Genomic DNA, 22,863 nt, shown 5'->3' on the forward strand with positions numbered 1-22,863 from the left:
AGAGAGAGAGAGAGAGAGAGAGAGAGAGAGAGAGAGAGAGAGAGAGAATAAAAGGAAATCTTTAAAATAATTGTTCCTCAAGAATTGCACTTTAAGGTGGTTCACACCTTTAATCCCAGCTTTCAGGAGACAGAGACAGGAGGATCTGTGAGAGTTCACTTATTTGAGCTCACACGTTTCAGGGATGGTGTGTCACAGGAGGTGTGACAGTGAGAGGAGACATGAGGTCACAGGGTACTCAGTCAGGAAGCAGAGAGACATGAATGCGCGCGCTCCCTCCCCCCCTCCCTTTCTTTTACACCAGCCCTGGAATAATGTTGCCAGTAAGTCCTTAGTTAAACATCCCAAGAATCTCCCTCACAGACTCAAAGGTGTATTTCCTAAGTGGTTCCAAATCCAGTTGGCAATGAGCCTCAGCCATCACTGTCTACACTCTAGTGTCTTCTGTAGCTTTAATTTTTTTCAAAGTCTACTTTTAATGATGGTTCTTTAAGGCTTTAACCTCACTTTTAGCCCACTACCTACCAGAGGTAGTGGAAAAGAGAGGATACAGGGAAAGTGGACCTGTTTAGAAATTGGTTTTTGGAGCAAATCCTATCTGTGTTGTTAGGAAACCGGCAATTTAGTTCACAGGTCAGCAGCAGCAGCAGCTTGATCTGTTCGTAAATACTTTACGAATGTATCAGCAGTCTAGTTGGGTAGAGTCGGGATAGCAGCATGAATCAGTGGCACAACCTAGTGGAGACAGCCAGACCTCAGCCAGATCAGCACAAGTCAGCAGAAGCAACCAGGACCAACAGGGACGCCAGGAGAAGTTCTCAGCTGTGCCTCTCTCAGCAAAGCAGAGATCAGCGAAGATGCGAGGCAAAGAAGCGTAAGCGTTGCAGAGCTGGCTCTCACAATCCCTTGAGTCCTATGTATAGTCCCTGCAAACATCACGTGTCCTCCACGGGTCTTGCCTCACCATGTATCTTGTCTTAGCAAAATTCCATGTGAGTCTGTCTCAGCTGACATCACTCTACCAATCATCACGAGTCTGTAGAAGTGGCAAGAAGCTGCAGCACACCATCAGAAGATTTTTGGTGCATTTCTCTATATGGAGTCCCAACAAATGTAGCTAAACTATGCAGTGTAAGGCAGACCAATACATGCGTGTTGTTAGCAAAGAATCCTTTCTCATGTGTCCTTTCACGTGCTTGCTTTAGCAGAACAGCCTTTCACCTGTGTCTGCTCAGGAAAACGGTCCTTCATGAGTCTGCTTTAGCAAAACACCATCCAACACAACTAGCCTTCCAAAGAACCCTTACGTTTCCACGTCAGTCTCCCGTGGAGCATTCCCTCCAAGAGCATCGTCACCCTTCATCAACCGGAACTTACACATGGCCAGCCCATCTGCAGTAGACATGGGAAAATGATGTCAGAAGTTTATTGTGTGAGGAAGAGGGAAGAGTGAACTCTGAGAGGCCATGCCAGCCTTCCATGTCACAGCACACAAAAGCTAGCAGTCCATGAGCACAGTTAAACGCAGCTTCGGGTCTATAGGGCCATATCAGTGCCCCGTGTTTGTTGAGTGGTCAGCTTTCTTTGGTTTTGAAAGGCTCATGAAGCATGTACAGAGCTTGCTGTGCAGGCCCCAGCACTTGTGTAAACTCTAGGTACTGGCAACAACTCCGGCACTCAGGAGAGTCCTTGAGGCTCACTGGCTAGCCACCTAGCTGAATCAGTGAGCTCAAGATTAGTGAGAAACAATGTTTCAAAAACTAAAAAGCAGATGACCATGGCACTGATACTGACCTCTGATTTCCACATACATACATGCACACATGAGTGTCCACACACAGGCTCCTGTGTTTATTTTTGGTTCACTTAGGTAATCTCCCTTTGAGTGACTCTGGGGTGAACTGATTAGCATTTATTATTCTGTGTATGGTTTGACGCACATGTAGGTCAGAGGACAACTCTGGACAGTTCTCTTCTTCCACTGTGTGGGTACAGGGAGTTGAACTCAAGTCATCAGGCTTGGGAGCAGATTTCCTTACCCACTGAGCCATCTTAGCAGCCCGTCAGATGTACTTATAACTGAAGAAGTCTTTTTTGCTGCGTGACTGGCCACAATCATGGAATGATACCATCTTCTCAGGCCTCATTCACATTCAAGGACCCGACCCTGGACCCCAAGGATCCATACCTCTGTTTCACATGCAAGATACACTCACCCTCCCTCAAGGTTGTCTGGTGTCATCAGTTCAAGCCCCAAATTTAATCATCTTAATAAGGTAAATGAGGCATGGCTGAGTGCGCTGGGTAAACTCCATAAAGTGCAATTCATTGGTTTTTATTTCTTGAGACAGGGTCAGTCTCTCTGGAACTTATGTTGACCAGACTGGCCTTGAACTCTCACAGATCCTCCTGTCTCTGTCTCTTGAGTGCTGGGATTAAAGGTGTGAACCACCTTAAAGTGCAATTCTTGAGGAACAATTATTTTAAAGAATTCCTTTTATTCTCTGTGTGTGTGTGTGTGTGTGTGTGTGTGTGTGTGTGTGTGCATGTGCAGTTGCCTGAGGGAACTAGGAGAGGGCATCAGATCCCCTGGAGCCAGAGTTTCTAGTGTTTATGAGCTGCCTATGTGCTGACTATGGAACCTGGTCCTTTGGAAGAGCAGCAAAACTCTTAACCACTGAGCCATCTCTCCAGCCCCTTTGGAATAATTTTTACTCCTCTTTGAAACCAAAACTGCCTGCCCAACACCTGCAGCCTGCAGTGGCAAGACGGGCACAAGTGACAGTGTAAGCAAGGAGCAGGTAGGAGGTGGAAAAGCACCACTAGCCCCAAGTGATTTTCAAATTCAGTCATAGTTTTTGGTGAGGCTTCCAGGCCTGGGGATAACGTCAGCTCTGCCCCTGCGCTCACACAGCCACTGCTGGTGCCTCCCTTCTGTTCTGGGCACCCATGCCTGTCAGGTGACAGCATGCCTGTCAAGAAGTGTTCTGTTGGGATCCGTTCATTGCATGCCCTCTGTCATGTTCAGTCCTGGCCATTTCCACTGACAGAATTTTCTCAGGAGCCTTGTGGGCTGCATGGGATTTCCTGGGAATTCACTGTGCTGTGGTAAAGCCACGCCTACAGACATTTTTGAGCTCATTCCTTCTGTTTTTAGCCTCCATAGTCAAACAGTGCTCTTAAGTTTCCTTGAGGTCCTCTGGCGTGAGAAAATCCACAGCAACTCCCTCATCCTTGAAAGAGTCCTGTGAAGTCGCGCACTCTGAAGTGTGAGAGGTTTTGGGTTTTTTTGTTTTTTAGGATTTATTTATTCATATTTTATATGTATAGATGTTTTGTCTGCATATATGTCCACCACAAGAGTGCCTGGTGCCCACTGAGGCCAGGAGAAGGTGTCAGATCTCTCAGAGCTAGAGTTACAGGCAGTTGGGAGCCACTTGAGGTGGGTGGGTGCTGGGAACTGAACTTGGGTCCTTTGGAAAAGCAGTAAGAGCTCTTAAGCGCTGAGCCCTTTCTGAGCTCTTGAGAGATATGTTTGCTTGCTCCTTTCTGCTGTGTTGGAGATAGAACCCTTGCCTTGTGCACTCCAGCACTGAGCTATACCCCAGCAATGCTTTTCTTTTTTAATCTCTAATTTTGGTTTTATTAGAGGCATGTCCACATCCTCACTGGCCTTTTTCCTTGCGACACACTTGGGCAGTCTTTCTGACTTTGTCTTCTGGGTGAGATGTCCTGGCACTTTCCAAGTCACCCTGTCCTGGCTGTTTTCTTGCTTTCCAGAATGGTCAATTTCCTCTTTTTCCTTCCTTCACAGTAAGCAGCAGGCCAGGCCTCCCCTTTTCCACTCTTTAAGCCCCAGCCTGACTTCCAGCACCCTCTTGCATGTGGGGTACTTGTCAGAGCTGTACACGGTCTCTGCATACTAACTAGCATGTTTGTAATTGTTCTTGATGACAGAAACGCCAGCTTGAGACTACATGCTCTTGGTGAAGTCTGGGCACAGGGTCACCCTTGCTGCACCCGGGTTGCACAGGGCAAGCCACAGTGCCAGTATTGATAAAGCACACCTTTCTGGTGTTTGGAGGCCTCTGTCCAGCTCTGGTCATGGACTGAAAACTGTCTTCTGCATTCTTTCTCTCGTGTTCCATCCTTCTTTCCTCCTTCCTTGTGGAGCGCCCTGACTTCTCTTCTGCAGCCAGCTGAGCAAGTCCCTCAGATCAGAAGGAACATATATGACAAGGACCAGACCCCTGGTCCACATCTTAAGATCAACAGATAAGGACTTTGATTTATTAGAAAAGTTTTCTCTCCTGCGCACCATGACCCCGGGAGTGACCTTGGCAGAGATGTGAACCCTCTGAGGCTTCTGCCTAGCACTTGCCCTGCCCCCCAACACACACAGAGACACACACACAGACACACACAGAGACACACAGAGACACATACACAGACACATACACAGACACACACACAGAGACATACACACATAGAGACACAGACACACACATAGAGACACACACAGAGACACACATATAGAGACAGACACACACACAGAGACACACACATACTCCATACATACCACATAACACTACACTTGGCTCTTTTGTTGTTGTTGCTCAGAACCAACTGGGGCAGCATAGTGAGTTCTAAACCAGTTTGGGTTATGTAGTAAGAGAGTGAGAGTGGAAAGAAGTGTACTAAATCTCAACACGGATTTGTACATGGATTCTCCTCTGTATTAGTTAGTTCTGAGCTTGCATAAACTGGTGTGTAATAGTCAAATAGATTTGGAGTTCAAAGTGTGTGTGTGTGTGTGTGTGTGTGTGTGTTTACCTAGAATGAATCTCTCTGGGCTTGCAGGAGCTCTACCACGGAGCCACACCCCCAGCCCCTCACTGGGGGATTCTAGGCAGGGGCTCTACCACTAAGCCACACTCCAGCCCCTCACTGGGGGATTCTAGGCAGGGGCTCTACCACTGAGCCACACCCCAGCTCCTCACTGGGGAATTCTAGGCAGGGGCTCTACCACTGAGCCACACCCCAGCCCCTCACTGGGGGATTCTAGGCAGGGGCTCTACCACTGAGTCACACCCCAGCCCCTCACTAGGAGACTCTAGGCAGGGGCTCTACCACTGAGCCACGCCCCAGCCCCTCACTGGGGGACTCTAGGCAGGAGCTCTACTACTGAGCTCCAGGAACACCAGGAGGGCTGCTGAATTCCAGCCACTGAGCTCATGGTCAACAGGTGTACTTCCCAGTCAGAGGTGTGGGTGTGTACAAGAAAGTATACCTGGGATCAAAGTAGATCCCGTTGGCGAGGACACTCACATACTCTTTCAGCACTTGAAAAGCATGTTCTTATCTTCAGTTAGATGTATGTACAGTTAAAGGAATGCTTTCTCATCACCACTTAAGACCAAATAAAAACAAAATCCCGGCTCTCTGCCAATTCTCCCTTCTTCCTAGTTTGCTCTCCCCAGAGGCCCTGGCATTCAGCTGTGAGCTATGTCTTGTTTGGCACTTGTGTGTGTTCGTGCAAGCATGTGTAGGTTTGGGTGTGCATTCTTGTGTGTACATGTGGAGGTCAGAGGACAGCCTCAGGTATTGTTCCTCAGGTGTCCTCTGTGGTTTTTGTTTGTTTGTTTTGAGACAGAGTCTTTCATGGCCCAGACATTCCCCACTGGGCTACGCAGACTGGCCATCGAGCCCAGAGGATCTGCCTGTCTCAGCCTTCCCAGTGCTGGGAATACAAGCCTGCCTTGGCCAGTGTTTTACATTGCCTTCTGGGACCTGAGCTCAGGTCCTTTTCTTTCAAGACAAGCATTTTACCACCTGAGCTGCTTCCCCAGCCCCAACTCCATCCTTTAAAATGACGGTGTTGTCCATCACTTCTGACTTTTAGAACTTTGACATTATCTAGTGATTTCCTGCCAGATGAACCATCCAGAGGCCCCGTCCAGTCAGTTTCTCCCCATTTACAGTGCTCACAGTTCAAATTCAATTACAAGTCAAGATCTTAGGGGCTGGAGATGTTGTTCCGTTGGTAGAGGGTTTGCTTATCATGGAGGAAGCCCTGAGTTAGATCTCCAGCCCTACATCAACTGGGCGTGGTGACAAAAGCCTGTATCCCAGCACTTGGAAGGGAAAGGCAGGAGGATGAGGGTTCAGGAGTCATCCCCACACACAATGAGGTCAAGGCCATTATTCTACTAAGTGAGACTCTGTCTCAAAAAGTGTGAGTCGGTGGGGGTTGGGGGAGGAGGCAGGGGGATCTTGAGTTTAGGTCAGCCTGGGCTAGATAGTGAGACTCAATCTCAAAATAAGCATGTCAGGGTTTTTGTTTGTATTTAGTACTTTGTTTACCGAAGATTGGGATATGCCAAATGTGGTGGTTTGAATAAAACACCCCCCATATGTTCATGTACTTAAATGATTGGCTCCTAGTTGGTAGAGTTTTGGGGAAGGATTAGGAGATGTGGCCTTGTTGGAGGAAGTGTGTCACTGGGGTAGGCTTTGAGGTTTCAAAAGCCCACACCAAGTCCCATCTTGCTTTTTCTGCCTTCTGCCTGAACATTAGGATACAAGCTTTCAGCTACTGCTCCAGCACCATGCATCCTCTGAGAGTGTGAGCAGGCCCTCGGTTACATGGTTCCTTCCATGTCACCTTGGTCATGGTTTCTTCACAGCACTAAAACTGTAGCTAAGACTCCAAGATGGATTTCTCTCATCTGAACTTTAATTCTGCTGTAGTTGATGATGATTATTTTGGTCTCTTCTGCTTTTTCTTAGCACTTATCACCAAGAGGAGTCTAATTAATTAATTAATTAATTAGTTGAAACAGAGTAGCCTCAAACTCATGGTATTCCTTCTGCTTCAGCCTTGCGTGTGTTTGTGTGTGTGTGTGTGTGTGTGTGTGTGTGTGTGTGTGGTTTCTGGCTGGCCTGGAACTGTGCATAGACCAGACTAGTCTTGAAGTCAGAGATCTTCCTGCCTCTGCCTCCTGAGTCCTGGCCTCTCTTCAGCTCCTACACTGAGTATCTCATCAGTTACAGCTTCTTGCAGCCTGTCTTCCTTGTTTCTGTCAGGCTGGGACTACCTTAGAGAAATGATGTCTGCTGTGTTCTTAAGACTTTTATGATATCCTCCCAGCCCATGAGGAATGCTTTATGTCCTTAAAATGGCCTGGTTTTAGCATCTAATTCAGTGGAGTTTCAGCCCGTTCACAGACTTCTGTGGTCATCACCACCTTCAGACTGCTGATGCTGGCCTGATAGCCCAGAGCCCTCTTCCTCCTGAAGAGAAACTACGGCTAGATGAGCAGAAGCTGTTAGAGTGTTGGTAGTCCCAGGCCCTGGAGACCCCACGGCAGAGGCCTGGCTGTGCAGACCCAGAGGCTCACAGCCCCAAGCCTTGAAAGCTGGGCCTATCGCTTTAGTTCTAGGACAGTGGTTCTGAACCCTCCTAATGCTTCGACCCTTTGATACAGTTCCTTATGTTGTGGTGATCTCCAGTCATAGAGTTATTTTCATTGCTACTGTTATGAATTGTAAGTAGTTTTGGGGAAGGAGGTTTGCTGAAGGGGTCGTGACCCACTGCTCTAGATGCCCAAGATAGAGACAGCATCAGAGGTCCAGGCACTTCCTGGACTCAAGCAGCAGCATAGGCATCAGAGGCACCATTAGCAACAGGCATCAGTTGCAGCCGTAAGCATAGCATCAGAGAGCAACATCAGCTGGTAGGTATCCCAGCTCCTAGAGGGGCCTTAGGTGCTAGGACCTCGTTCCCTGGGATCGAACTCAGGCTTGCATGCATACACAGCAGATGCTACTGACTGTTCTGTCTTCACAACCTAGAAAGTCATCGCTTCCTGGACATTTCATATACATGGAATTGCACAATGTGATTTATTTTTTTGCACCTGGCTTTTTCTTACTCTGCTAACATGTACATATGTGTGTATATGTATGTACAAATATATCAGCTTTATATTTGAGGCTCATCCATGTGTAAAGACTGGTATTAACAAAAAGGCAAATCCTAAAAAAAGAAATTAAATAGCATACCATATTTGATTTATTTTTTTATATTTGACTTTTTGTTAATAGTGATCTATCATGTGGATATTGATGATTTTATTTGTCCATTCACTAGTTGGTGGCCATTTGGATATTTCCCTTTTTTTCTTTTTACAGATCTGCTTGTGTAGAGGTATGCAGATTTCTGAGTTCGAGGCCAGCCTGGTCTACAGAGTGAGTTCCAGGACAGCCAGGGCTACACAGAGAAACCCTGTCTCGAATAACAAAAAAAAAAAAGTGCTTGTGTGTGTGTGTGTGTGTGTGTGTGTGTGTGTGTGTGTACGCGCACAGGTGTGTATGGACACCAGTGGTTGATACTGGGAGTCTTCCTGGATTACCACATTGTTCTTTTGAAGCATGGACTGTCAGTCAAACCCAGAGCTTGTGCATTTGGCTAGTCAGGCTAGCCAGTTTGCTCCAGGAATCCACTGTCCCCTCCTATGAGGCTGGAATTGTGGTAGGCTGATGCTAGGGATTTGAACGACAGTCCTCATGCTTCCATGGGAGGGGCTGTGAGTTCTGAGCCACCTCCTTGGCTGGGAATGGAAGTCAGGCCGTACACACACCCAGCAAGAGTCATTTCCAGCCTGTTTCACTTTTTGACTCTTGTAGAGGATGTGAATTCTGTTCCCAGCATCCACAGTGGCTTGCAATCTTCAATAACTTCAGCTTGAGGGGATACAACAACTTCTTCTGACCTCTAGGTCAGAATACCTATGTTCTACCAGGTGTGCACGTGGTGCAGACATTCATGTAGGCAAAACACTCATACACACTAAATAAATAAATCTTTAATGAGAGTGAGCATGGTCAACCGTAAAGAGCACTTGCTGCTATGCTAGAAGAAGAGCCCTGAGCCACAGAACCGTCTCCCTAGCTCCTCGGTGGACCTTTTCCTCAGTGGACCTTTTCCTCAGTGGACCTTGTCTGTGCAGGTTTCTCCTAGTGGTTAACTCAGTCCTCAGACTCTTTTGTGATAGTTACTTTTCAGCTTGACACAACCTAGAGTCACCAGGAAAGAGTCCCGTAAGGGATTAGATTGGCCTGTCAGGGTTTGTCTTGATTGCCTTAATTGATCCGAGCCTCAGCCCATTGTGGGTGACACCATTCCCTAGGCTGCAGGTCCTGAGCTGTGCTAAGAGTGGACTCAAGCTGAGCACTAAGCAAGTGATCCTGCATCTCTTTTATTGACTGTAGATATGATGTGACTAGCTGTTTGAAGTCCCCACCCTACTTTCCTACAATTTTGGATTGAAACCTAAAATTGTAAGTTGGAATAAGCCCCTTTCTCCCTTAAGTTGCTTGTCAGGATTTTTTTTCACAACAACAGAAGTGAAACTGAGCAGCTGTGCACATGTGGACTCATTATAGCATTTATGTGTAAGTGCATGGAATTAAATGTGGGTTGCCACTGGATATAGTGGCACAGCCTAGTCACAGCACTGGAGGCAGGCAGATCCATAGCTACACAGTGAGACCCTGTCTCTAAATAAATAAGTAAAAAATGTAAAGTGGCGGGCTTAATGACACACATCTTTCATCCCAGCACTTGGGAAGCAGAAGCAGAAGGAGGTCTATGAATTCAAGGCCAGCCTGGACTACATAGTGAGTTCCCGGACAGTCAGAGCTACATAGTGAGACCTTGTCTGGGGGTGGAGGGAGACAAATTTAAAGTGGATTCCTTACCTAGAGAAAGGCTGACTTTGTTTTGCGGGGGTTCTTATCACTTATTTCTAAGTGGTTCTTTTTTTTTTTTTTTTTTAATGTTGATGGTTTTACTTGAGGCAGTGCGTCACTCCCAGACTTGCTCTGAGCACCCCAGTAGTTGAGGATGGCCTTGACCTTCTGACCTCCCTGCTTCCGTCTTCTCAGTGCTGGGCAGAGGTGTATCACTACACTCAGTGTATGCTGTGCTGGGGATGGAGCCCAGAGCGTCCTGCACGCTAGTCACGTGCTCCGCCTGCAGAGCCAGATCCCAGGCTCACTCTTTTTTTTTTTTTTTGATACAGAGTCTCATTGTGAAGATGAAGTTGGCCTTGAACTCACATCTGCTTTTGTCCCCTAAGTTATGGGATTAAAGATGTGTGTCACCACACCTGATTTTTCACCTTTTTTTAAAAAAAAAAAAAAAAAAAAAAGACAAGAAGAGTCTTGGTTTGTAGCCCAGGCTGACCGTGAACTCACAGCCTTCCTGCCTCAGCCTCCTGAGTGCTTGGGTTACAAGCATGCACCACTCGCTGCTCACTGCTCGTGGCTGGAAGGTAGTCTAGTGTTGGTTTTTGTATCAAGGACTGTCTGCGTGGGTGGCAGCGCTCACGCTCTGCTGACTTAGCAAAGGGGAACGCCATTGACAGACACTCTTTGCAGAGGGGTCAGACCCACGGATCCATAGCAGCGCTGGCTTACTGGCATGTGTCTGCAGCTGGTGGAAACCATCCTTTGTCACGTTAGAGACCCCACCCTACCCCACAGGAGCGCTGTGCCACACATGAGCCTCATCGGAGTCCAGGGCGTTGGGCAGGGAACATTGGAGTACTTCCTGGTTGTGCTGTTTCTAACCATAGAGCCAGGGAAGGGTGAACAAACAGGAGTGGGGGAGAGACCCACAGACTGACTGAGGGAAGCAGGTGCCGTGACGTTCAGGAAGAGCTCTGTTGTGCTTTCCAGGGCCTTCTGAAGCCAGAGCAGACCGATGATGACAGTGACCAGCTCTTGTCAGTGATGTCCCGCCCCGTTCCACAGTCTCTACCAAGACAGACACATTAGCAGCTCCTTTCTGTAGAAAGGGAAGAGGCTGGCCGTTGGAAAGGAGGCCCAGAGGTGGCCAGCTTAACATCTTAGAATCTTCCTTTGGGAGGACTCTGGTTCCCATATTGCTGTCCTAGCTGTACTTGACGCCCTGAGTTCCGGTGCCAAAGAGATTGCTTCCTCCCCGTCCTAGCTGCTTGCTCAGCTGTTTCCTCTGGGAGACCTGAAGTGCTGTGTGTGGGCAGATGTCCCCTGACACATGTGCTCACACACACACATGCTTATGGAGTGCTGGGTCCTATTCACCTGAAAGCTGTGGGTTAGCAAGGCCAGGCTGGCTCTCGAAGCATGCCCTGGTGTGGAAAACCAGGGTCTCCGAGTACCTGAAGAGGCACACCAAGACCTCAAATGTCTGTCAGCTGGATGGTGGAAGTGTCTGTGGACCAGCACAGGACCCTGAGCGTACTTGAGGGGGAGGGCTTTTGTTTGTGTGAGCTAAGAGTCTCATGTGGTCTTGCCTGGCCTGGAATGCTCTGTAGACCAGGCTAACCTTGAACCCTGAGAGATCTGCTTGCCCTCTGCCTCCTGAGTGCTGGGATTTCAGCTACCATAACCAGCTGAAAAATATTCTTTACATCTATTTGTTTGTTTAATATTCTCTCTCTCTCTCTCTCTCTCTCTCTCTCTCTCTCTCTCTCTGTGTGTGTGTGTGTGTGTGTGTGTGTGTGTGTGTGTGTTCCCACTCAAGCACATGCCTTGGCACACATATAGAGGTCAAAGGACAACTTGTGGGAGTGATTTCTCCCCTTCCACTTGATGGGTCCTGGGGATCAAACTCAGGCTTGGGGGCAACTGTCTTTGGTCAGACATGGCAGTGACTGACACCCGGGTGTTCCTGAGATCTTCTGAGTCAGAGCCTCTGATTGCAAGGAACTCAGCCACGGCACAGCAGGAGACTCTTGCCTGGGACCATCCCTGCAGCAGGGGAAGGGAAGAGGTGGCTGTCTCTTTCTGTCCTCATTCACACATGGCAAGGCCTGACATCTTTACATGCAATGAATAGTTTTCCATCCAAAATTGCCATGTTCTGAAAGGCTTTGAGGCAACTCTTGCCAGTTGACTTGTCTAGAGTGAGGATGTGGGAAATGGGGCTTCCTCTGAGGTATTTCTCACTCTGCTTCCCTTACATTGGCAAAGGCCCTGGTTGGCTGGAGGTGGCATCTGAAGTGACCTTGTTTTTGACCAAGACTCCAGCTGTGTATGTCCCTCAGACATATGCCCATTTGGCTGCCAACTCCCTGAGCTCCTCCTAGGTCATATGATATCAGATCTGAGCCCCTCAGCAGCTACAGGATTATGTCCAGCCATGATGCTGGACTGTGTTCTCCACAGCTTCAGGATTGACTTGTGAGAGACGTTAGCCTGCTGGTCTCTGCTGGCCTTCAGTTCAGTGGCCACATGGGGAGGTCATTGGTTTGGGGTGGACTCAAATTGATATGTAAGTGATGACGTTCACGGACCTAGTGCTGCTGTGACCACAACTCTGTTTCCAAGAATTCAGGGACTCAAAGGTCCTTAAAACTGGTTTCCCTGACCGAGTGGTTTGGGCCCTTGCTTTCTGTGGCCTTGTCTTGAGGAGGGTACACATCAGAAAGTCCCATGCAAGCAAGGTGCTTCAGAGCAGTAAGAATTCCATGGTGTCTGTTTGAAGAACAGCTTTTAAGAGTAAAGAAAAGCAACCAGGCATAGAGCACAGGCCTGTAATCCCAGTCTTCAGGAGACTAAGGCAGGAGAATTAGGACTTCCCGACTGGCCTGAAACCATGACAGGGTAGGAAGACCCTGTCTCAAGAAAACCAAAACCTAAAAAGAAAAACCTAGGGAATTAGTTATTTTTAACTGACTCCTGGGTACCTCCCTCCCAGAGGTGCCATGCTTTAGAATTCTTAAAGATAAATAAAACCAGGCCTAGCGGTGGAGATTTGTAATCCCAGCACTAGGGAGACAGTCAGGAGGATTTCATAACTATCCTCAGAACAAAGCAAGACGGGGCTGAGGAGCTGAACCTCCTCACAAGTGTGTGCTTGCCTCACAAGTGCAGGTGACTAAGTTTGATCCCTAGTATCCCCATTAAAAAAAAAAGCCAGGTGTGGTGGCATACACCTGTCACCCTAGTGCTGGGAAGGCAGGGGCAGAAGGGTCCCCAGGACTTCCTAGCCACACTGCCTAGCCTGTTTGGCAAGTGAGAAACTCTTAAAAAACACAGTATGGCCAGTGAGGTGGCCCAGTGAGTAAAGGCGCTTGCTGCCAGACTGCATGACCTGAGCTGGGTCTCTGGGACCTACATGAAGGAGAGAACTCGCTTCACAAAGTCAGACCCTTGTTCTCCATGCTCCTGCTAACTGCATATGCACACACAAAGAAACATCACCCTACTACAGTATATAAGTAAATAAATAAAAAAGAATATGACTCTTGTCACATGTCGTACACAAGACGTCGTATTAAACCTAGCATGTCCATCACAGCGTTCATTTCCCTCCTACCTGTGAGCTCAGCCGTCCTGTGAATCCACTGGGGCCTTTCCTGTGTGCACTTCTCCACAAACCAGGAGCCGTATTTGGGGCATCACAAACTGCCCCTTGTAAACTGCTAAGCCTGTGGTATTGGGCCACACGTCTCTCCTGCCAACTGTTTTCCTGCTATACTCTGAGGTATCATCTGCAGTGTCTGCACACTGAGCCAGAGCCCCTCCTTTGGGCAGGCTGGTGCAAGGTGCATGTCCCTCATAGCAAGTGACAGAGGAGGAGAGAGGCATGAGATTCCTGTTGGCCCTGGGCACTCATGGCAGCTTTGCTGGTGTCCCTAGTGTAAGCTGCTGCTGTGGCTGCTACATGGCCTTTCCTGTTCATTGTGCTTACTGGTTGACCTTAGATACAAATCCAACCACTGCTACTCAGAGCAAAAGCCTGGTCCAGGCTGGAAGCTCAGCGAGCCTACCCAGAACCAAGGAAGGGGATCAATACTGACAACCAGCTTAGACAGGCCTGGACTAGGAAGGGGGCACATCTGACAGGGTAATGCAGTCTTTTCTCAAAGTGAAAGGATTTCAGTTATCTGTGCATGTCTCATGTGGGACACCCTGACATGGAACCTTGGGACCTTCTGGGATCCCTGGGAAACAAAAGAGGAGAGGCCACTTCAGCTTGGCTGCTTCCTGCAATGCCAGAGCTTCTGGGATATCCCCAGGGAATCCCTCCTCTCCCACCCCCCCAGCCCTGGATTTGGAGAAGGGTTTGTAGGAGAGCATCATTTTGTACCTTGCTTTCATTTCCCTTGTTTTCATTTCATTGCCCCGTGGTTGTTCAGTGAGGCCACACTGGGGAGCTGGCATTCTTTACAGATTGGGGGGAGGGCGGGACAAGGCAGGACAGAGGGCTCCGGCCTCACCTGCTGGGCACCTGTCTCCAGCTGGGCTCTGCAGCAGGCGGAGCAGCCTCATAGCCTGGCACTGCGGCTGGCCAGCCTCCATCCTGCAGCCCTGGCCCCCTGCGGGCTGCAGATGCGCAGGCAGCCTTCTGCAAGGAAGGGCAGAGCTTAGAGCTCAGCCACCAGCTCCCGGTAAGGTGTGCATAGCAGCCCGTTCCTGGCCTCCCTTCTGGCTTTTGTCTAGTTCCGTTTGTAATGTCTGGAAGGAAAGATGCTAGAGACAGGGACAAAGCTGCACGGAGGGGACTCGGCAGAGGGCTCAGGGAAGAAAGCTCCAGGGTCAGCTGGGAGCACTGAACTGGGTCCCCAGGGTTCCCTCCATCCTGCTGGGAGCTTTCCCAGCAGGGGTACTTCAGAGAGCATTTCCTGTATTTGAAAGCATGAGGTTTTGGAAGTGGTTCATGGAGTGTAGTGTTATTTCCCAGCAGCGTGTGAATATGCTTGTATTTATGTTTTTGTACCTGTGTGTTGTGTTGTACATAGGTGTGTGAAATGCAGACTTTGTGTGCATGAGTGTTTGTGGCTGCATGAGTATATATGTTTTATTGTGTTTGTGTGTTACTCTTGTTTGTGCATACGTGTGTTTGTGTGTGCATGTGTATTTGTGTACATTTTTACATGTACTTCTATCTGTATGTGGTTTTACACATGTGTGTGCATATGGATATTTTGCTGCTTGTATATTTATGTGCACTTGGGCCTAAATTTGTGTTCATATGTGTGTCTACTCAAGGACCATGATGGCCTCTGGAAGGGCAGCCATGCTGTGGCCAAAGCTGACCAGCAAGTGACTGGCAGCTTGGCCAGTTCTGCCTTGTTGAAGTGACTGACTGGCTTCCTCACTTCTAGTCAGAATCCCCTGCCCCCAGAGTTTACTCTGACACACATGGGCTTGGAAGGACAGGGCAGGTGTGTCAGGGCCAGGGCTCTGTGCTGACATGATGATCTGGTCTGAGCAAGGCTGTGACAGGGATATGTTTTATAGGTTTGGTGATAGTAGCCATGGTGCAGGCTAAGGTATGTGGTGGTCGCCTCTGAGCCACAAGGTATGGACACCTGGGCTACCTGCTTTGTGACTGCCTTTTGGGCAGGGCTTTTGGGGCTTCCATGGCATGTGGGAAGTATCTAAACTTTCAAAGGCCATAGACATTGACCAGAGGCCTTAGGCCTTCTCCAGACCTTTTCCGACAGAATGACGACAGGTGTCTAAGTGACTCAGTGAGACTTGAAGTTGGCACAGTCTGAGAAGTAGTGATGAGATCTCTGACCACCTTCCTTCACTCATTCTGTTCCAGGGATAAACGCCCAAGCCCGGAGGCTACAGCGTATCCGTGCCAAGGGAACCCCAGCCCTCACCTCTGAGGCTGCCCAAAGCTCCCCACCAACCGGGCTTCGCCGTACAGTCAGCGAGACCAGCCTAAGCCCAACGCTACCTGAGGCTGCCCAGAAGCCTGAGGAGCCCCTCCCTGCCACCATGCGTTACTCCCTGTACCAGTGCCCACACCTGCTGCTGTTGCAGGGCTACAGCCAGCAGCACGTGAGCCACCCCCAGTCCCCAGCACTGCTGCCCCTTACAGCCTGACCTTGGAAACTGATGGGGACTTGGTAGCTCTGTTGTCTGAGCTCCTTTCCCCTCCCTCTCCCATCTCCTCTTGGAAACAATGTCTTCCTATGTAGCCCAGGCTGGTATGAAACTCACTATGTCGTCCAAGTAGGCCTTGAACACGATCCTTCTGCCTCAGCTTCCTTCCCAAGTGTAGGGATGATTGGCCTGTCCCAGCAGACTCAGTTCCCAGAGCCACTTCCTCCTACTTCGTTATCTGGGTCCCAAGGAGCCAGCCTACTGTCATTTGTTTTGTCTTTGCCCATTCCTGCTCTGGTCTCTGGGCCTTTCACAGCATCCATCGGGTTTCCTGGGCTCAGTCTCAAGAGAAGCCCCATGCTGAGCTGAGAACTGAGGAGCAGGGCCTACTCTGCTGCTTAGGGAGAGCTGGGGGAGACTGGCAGCCCTTAGCTCTGTGGCTGTCAGACCAAGCACTGCCCTCGCCTCTTGATGGGTCTCTTCTGTGTAAGGAAGCAGTATCCTCTGGTCAGGCTAGGGTGGCCAGGGGAGGGTTGCCAAGGTAAAGGGTTACTGGTGACTTTGGGGTGAGTGGCCAACTTCAGGAACAGGGACAGTGCTATGCTGGTGCTAGCATGACCGGTGTCATACCTGTCCTAAATTGCCTGTCTGCTCTTTAGGACAGCCTGGTGTATGTGCTCAGCCGGGAGCGGCACACAGTGGGCCAGCGCACACCATCTAGCAAACCCAGCATCAGCTTGTCTGCCCCAGACATCCTGCCCCTGCACTGCACCATTCGCCGCCACCAGTCCCCAGAAGGTGGCCCAGAGGGAACCAGGCTAGTGCTGGAGCCGATTGCAGGTGCGCCGGTGTCAGTCAACTTCTCAGAAGTGGGAAGGAACCCCGTGGTGCTACAACATGGCGACCTGCTCTCCCTGGGCCTCTACTACCTGCTGCTGTTCAAGGACCCTGGGCAGGCACAGCCACTGCCTGCCTGTGCCCTCGCCCGTCTTGGGGCAGCACCACAGAGCTGTAGGATGTGTGGTGCAGTGCTCAGAACCCGTGGAGCCCCTTCCCTGCCTGCTGCTGTGGTCCAGCGGCGGTCACTGCTCCTGGAGTTTGAGCCCGACGTGGAGGACACACTGCTTCAGAGGATCATGACGCTGATTGAGCCTGGGGGTGACGACCACAAGCTGACACCTGCCTTCCTCCTCTGCCTCTGCATCCAGCATTCTGCCACTCACTTCCAGCCGGGTACCTTCAGGCATCTCCTGCTCAAGATCTCCAAAAGGGTCCGAGACACTGTCTGGGTGCGTGAGGGTGATGGCCCGTGCTACCTGATGGCTGGGCTCTGCCTGCTAGAGCTGAAGGCCTGCCACTTCTGTGATGTCCCCACAATGATGTCAGGCTGAGGAAAGGGCTGGCTTCTCCACATACACCTCCCTATCCAGCAGGCACCAGGCTGGGCATTCCAGGGCTCACTGTAGCATTTTGCCTTCAGAGTGAGTCTGAGTCTGCTAGACCACTGTCCAGGGGCTCAGTGCCCTGTGGTTTCCACCAGGTCAGTCAACTGTCAGCTGTTGGCACACTCCATGTCAGAGCCGGTGGTCAGTAGACTTGGGGTGTGGGGTGGGGCAAGCAGAATTCCTCATTATGGAGCCAGTCCAGTATATCTCATGGGATACTTAGCAATGTCCATGGCCTCTCCCACTGCAGGCTGTCTCGAACACACACACACACACACACACACACACACACACACACACACACAGGAATCTTCCAGCAAAAGCTCAGCAGTGCCACCTGTTGGGCTGGGGAACCAAAAGCATTTGAACAGGCTGCTTGGGACTCAAGGTCTCAGTGGCTTTTCTGACTCCTGCCCTGAAGGTGACCTGACTCCTGAGGACCAGAAGGGTTTCTGTTGCTCAGAACTGTTAGAGGCCTTCAGGTATCCTGATTTTGCTCATCACTGTCTCTATAATGGCAGGATTCAGGGTCAGAAAGGAGTGGATTCCGGGGTCCAGTCAGTCTAACTAAAACAGAGCTCTGGCCTTAGTGAGACAGACCCTGTGTCTAAATAAATAAGGTAGAGGTACACACACACATACACACACACACACACACATCTCTGAGATCCCTGCAGCACCACCCCGCCCCTCTGTCTCCAGGGACAGGACGTAGGGACTGTGTGGCAAGTCCATTTCCCACTGAGCCATCCCAGAGACCCAGGATGCTGTGTGTTTGAGTATATCCCGCTGCTGTTCTGTGTTCTCACATTTGCTTTTATTTTACTTTTTTCCTTTATAGGAGAAGACCAAAGAGCTAGCGGAAAAGCAGGCACAACTGTAAGTGTGACCTAGTTACTGTCCCTCCCTTAACATCAAATTCCCTGCAGGCTCCTTGGGCTTGGCTGCAGACTTGAGCCAGTGCCCTCCCATTCCTCTGACCACCCTGGGAAGCTGTAAAGGGAAATTAACTCGGTAGGCCTGGTGGTGCAGGCACATGCTACCTGTGCTGTTAGGAGGCTAAGGCAGGAGGATTACAAGTTCAAGGTTTGCCTGTGCTACATAACGAGTACATGGCCAGACTGGGCAGCTAACTCAGACCCTGTCCCAAATTATGAAGGAAAAATAGGGCTGGGGGCATAGCGCAGGGGTAGAGCTCTGACCTAGAGTCTCCCATTGAGGGGCTGTGGAGTATAGGTAGGCCATAAACCTCCTGCGTAGGACCCCACAATGAGTTGAAGGAGTGGCTTAGCATAGACCGCTTGCCTAGCACCCAGGAAAACCCAGGTTCAATCATCAGTACTGAACCAACAGCAGACACTCCACAAAAGGCTCACCGGCTGCTCAGTGGTAGAATAATTACCTAGCATGTGCAACACACACACACACACACACACACACACACACACACACACACTGAATTCCCCAGAGCATCTTTAACACAGAGAGGAAAGATTTTTTTCTGAGTGGTTCCCAGCTTACTTTCCTAGTTAAAGCACCCTAGCCCAGCTTCCGTGGACACTACACTGGTGGGATGTGTGGATCATTCTGGGTTATATATCATCAGATATGCGACACTAAGGCCATAGCACCTGTCCTCCCAGCATGGAAGCCTTCATGAGAGGCCCTCTCGGTGGGACTTGTCAGGGAGGCAGTGGCATATCTGTACGATATATACCAGGAGGAAGTCTGTGAACTGCAGCTCTTCCAGCGCGCTGGTACTAAACATGAAGCTCAGAAACTCAGGCCCAGGGCTGGGGTGTGCCTCAGGGTAGAGCACGCCTGGTGTGCAGGCGGCCCTGGGTTCCATCCCCAGCTCAAACCAGCACTCAGAAGTGGAGGAGGATCAGAAGTTCAAGGTCATCCTTGGTGATCTAGTGAGTTTAGGTCAGCCTAGGATACATGAATTTAAAAGAAAAGGCCCCCAGATAGTACCTGTGACACGTGCAGGTGTCTGTGTACATGAGTATAGCCGAGGAGCCATGCTGTCCTGCTAAGGCTGAGACTGAGTTGAATGAGGTCTCTGAGCAGCTGGGGAGGGGACTCCACCTACTGGTCGCATGTTCCGACCTCAGAATCAGCAGCACGCTGTTGCTTCAGGGTTGTGCAATAACCTCCTCTTTGTACAATAGAATCAAAAGACACACAGAGGTCAGGACAGAGGGCTGGGATCCTGCCATCCTCAATACCCAGCAGATGGGCTTGAGCTCAGGCTACCTCGCATGCCTGTCATGTCATAAGCCAGTGGGAGTCAGGACCCCTGGAGTCTGCAGCTGCATGAAAAGAGCAGGTGCTGCTTCTGGCCTAACAGAGGTCTCTGCAGACTAGCCAGAGGCAGCATTGATATGGAAGGGCCATTGATCACAGCAGTTCTCAGAAGAGTTGCAAAGGTATTGGTCCTGTTCCCACGTTGGGGATGCAGGGTGTGTTTCCCGCTTCCCTGTAGACAGGAAGAGGGGAAGAGCCAAGGCCTTCCCTTCAGCAGCTTGTTTCTGCTGTATTTCCAGAACCTTCAGGGTTCTTTTGTCATCCCTAATGCATGATCATTGCTTTTTTTCTCCCAATTCCTTTTTCCTTTTGAAAAAAATGAATCAGTACTAGGACACAGGACAGTACAGCACACAGCAATCAATCCCGGGAATTCACATCTGGGCTCAGCCCATCCACAGGCTGCCAGATGTCTCTTCTCCTCTGTTCTGTGGACATGGAGGCTGCTTCCCAGATTTCCTGGCCTGGCAACCATGCATCTCCAGTCCAAGTCCTTGTGCCCAGCTATGGCCAGCCAGCCTCACCTACTCAGTGAGCCTTAGATCACCGAGAGACCCATTCTCTAAAAGCAAAATGCGCAGTGCTCCCAAGGAACAATACCTAAGGTTGCTCTCTGAACTACACACACAGAGAGACACACATACACAGAGAGACACACGCACACAGAGACACACATACACACAGAGAAACACGCGCACACACAGGCACACACATAAACACAGACACAAGACACACATACAGAGACACTCACATAGACACACACACAGACACACAGACATATACAGAGAGACACACAGACATATACACATACAGAGAGACACAGACACATATACATATAGAGAGACACACAGACACACACACACAGAGGCACACAGACACACAGACACATACAGAGAGACACAGACACATATACATACAAAGAGACACACAAATACAGACACACAGACACATACAGAGACAGACACAAACATATACATACACACACACAGATACAAACTGACACACACACCCCACCTCCTCCCTACACCTTCCACACATCCCACAAACCACACACACATGCCCACACATGCACACATGCACACATGCACACACAGCACATAAACCTCTCACACACATGTCATGCCCCACATCTCCCTACGTGCTCCACACCCCCATAACCCCACAGCACTCCCACACTCCACACATCTCATGCGTCCCTCTCCCCCACCCCTCCTCCACACACAGATATAGTCTTTCTCTCTCCGCCTCGGCCCCTCCTGCCTCCTGCCCCTCACTTTGTTACTTGTTTGCCCCAGCCCCAGCCCCGCTGTTTCCCAAGGCACCTTGTGCTGTCATTTGCATTTCTAATCTGTGTTTATCTCAGCTTGGCCTTGTTCCTTTCTTACCAGTGTTTGTTTTCCTTCCTCCCAATCATTATTTCTGGTTCCCCTCCCTCAGCATGGACTGTTTTCCTCCTGGCTGATGTCATCCTGGGGTGACTTTGTGCAGCTGTGTGGTGACCCACCTCTTGGACTCAGGGTCAGAAAAATGTGTCCATCTGCCTTGCTCTGTGTGCATGTGCACGTGCACATGGGTGCGTGCCTGTGCCTGAGCGTGTGCGTGTGTGTGTGTGTTGCAGGGTGGGGCATGCACCTGCAGAGGCCAGAGGAGCCTTGTCCTTTTCTAGCACCCTCTGTCTATTCCCTTGAGATAGCATCTCTCACTGAGCCTGGAGCTCACTGGTGCACAGAGAGCTCCCAGGATCCTCCTTTCTTAGAGTGGCCACCTTACGATGTAAGGATACGACAGATGTTGTGGTTGCCTAGGCTCTCTAGGCAACAAGATACATGCTGGTTTACTTCCCGTGGGGAACTACCCTCCCCTTTGAGTTCCTGGGGAAACTGAGGAAGGCAGTGAATCTCAAAAACAAAATAGAGTTGGGCTCTGAAGATCAGATGACTGTTCTTCTGAGCGTGTGTGGCTCTTCTGCATGCCACTGGATAAGCCAAGCTGGGGTAAAGCCCCAAGACTTGATGCTGTGCAGGCTAACCATGGTGCTCAGCCGCTACCACAGGAGAGATGGGCGCCAGCCAGCTTCTTCCCCACCCAGGCGCAGGACAGAGAGGTCACCATTGTTTGTGGACCAAACTGAAATTAATGGCTGGGCAGAGCCTGGGACTGCAGGGGAGTGTCTGGCAGCTCCGAGACAGCAGGAGAAAGGCCAGACCCTCCCTCGTGACCCCTCACATCAACCCCATCTAGTCCCCAGATGTTCCCATGGGTGGGGGGTGGTTCCTTAGGGGCCCCGGGCTGTATAGCAACATCAAATGGCAGGCATCTGTGGCTCCACAGTCTTCAAGTTTGCTCTTCTCCAGGCACAGACTGGCTTGGGGAGCCTTCAGTCTGCTTCTCGGCCTGCATATGTGGACGCTCTCTGATAGGTAGAAATGCAGCCCTCCACCTCCCCCACGGAGGGACCCTGTAGCCACCAGTGAGAGATTCTTGGACTTTTCCTTCACATAAGGCCAGCCCAGTCAGATCTTGGGGTGATCCTTCTGAGGGAGTGGCCATGGTCCCAGAGACACACACCTAGGTGAGATGTTGAGCAGATGTGGTTGGAGAGGCTTATGGGAGTTTACACCATCGCTAAGCCTTAGGGACACGGGCAGTGCATTGAGGAGGTGAGGGATTGTGCAGTACCCAGTACTGTTTTCATTAACCAGAGAGACAGTGCCCCCATGTGGATAGCACGCCAAACTGCAGAAGGACTGTGGGAACAGAGATGATCCTGCTCCTCTTCAGGCTTCAGAAGGTGACTTCTAGTGACTGTCACCACTGGGATTTCTCTAAGTCTGAAGAACATGCTTTGCTTTACACACAGTTTCATTTCTTGTGATGCTTTGGATTGAACCCAGGACCTTGCACAAGCTAAACAGATGTTCTACCAGTAAGCTATTCTCCTTGGTCCCCCACTGATTTTAGGTGAATGTCTTAATGCTAAGCTACATCTCCACTGGGGGATTCTAGGCAGGGGCTCTACCACTGAGCCACAGTCCAGCCCCTCACTGAGGGATTCTAGGCAGAGGCTCTACCACTGAGCCACACTCCCAGCCCCTCACTGGGGGATTCTAGGCAGGGGCTCTACCACTGAGCCACACCCCAGCCCCTCACTGGGGGATTCTAGGCAGGGGCTCTACCACTGAGCCACACCCCAGCCCCTCACTGGGGGATTCTAGGC

The 22,863-nt window shown here is 50.2% G+C and overlaps 1 protein-coding gene across 3 annotated transcripts in view; it reads left to right on the forward strand.

The window, feature by feature from the left end:
- The window catches only part of Radil (Rap associating with DIL domain), a 65,155-nt gene that overhangs the window by 27,760 nt on the left and 14,532 nt on the right, over positions 1-22,863 (forward strand). For all 3 annotated transcript variants that reach the window (XM_028756064.1, XM_028756065.1, XM_028756063.1), the window contains exons 3-5: positions 15,608-15,849; positions 16,554-17,183; positions 18,181-18,218. In XM_028756064.1, coding sequence (XP_028611897.1) covers positions 15,608-15,849; positions 16,554-17,183; positions 18,181-18,218 — 910 coding nt within the window. The remainder of the gene's footprint in view (positions 1-15,607; positions 15,850-16,553; positions 17,184-18,180; positions 18,219-22,863) is intronic.

This window comes from Grammomys surdaster, unplaced genomic scaffold (genome assembly GCF_004785775.1).
Source record: "Grammomys surdaster isolate TR1022 unplaced genomic scaffold, NIH_TR_1.0 126109, whole genome shotgun sequence".
Taxonomy (NCBI): domain Eukaryota; kingdom Metazoa; phylum Chordata; class Mammalia; order Rodentia; family Muridae; genus Grammomys; species Grammomys surdaster.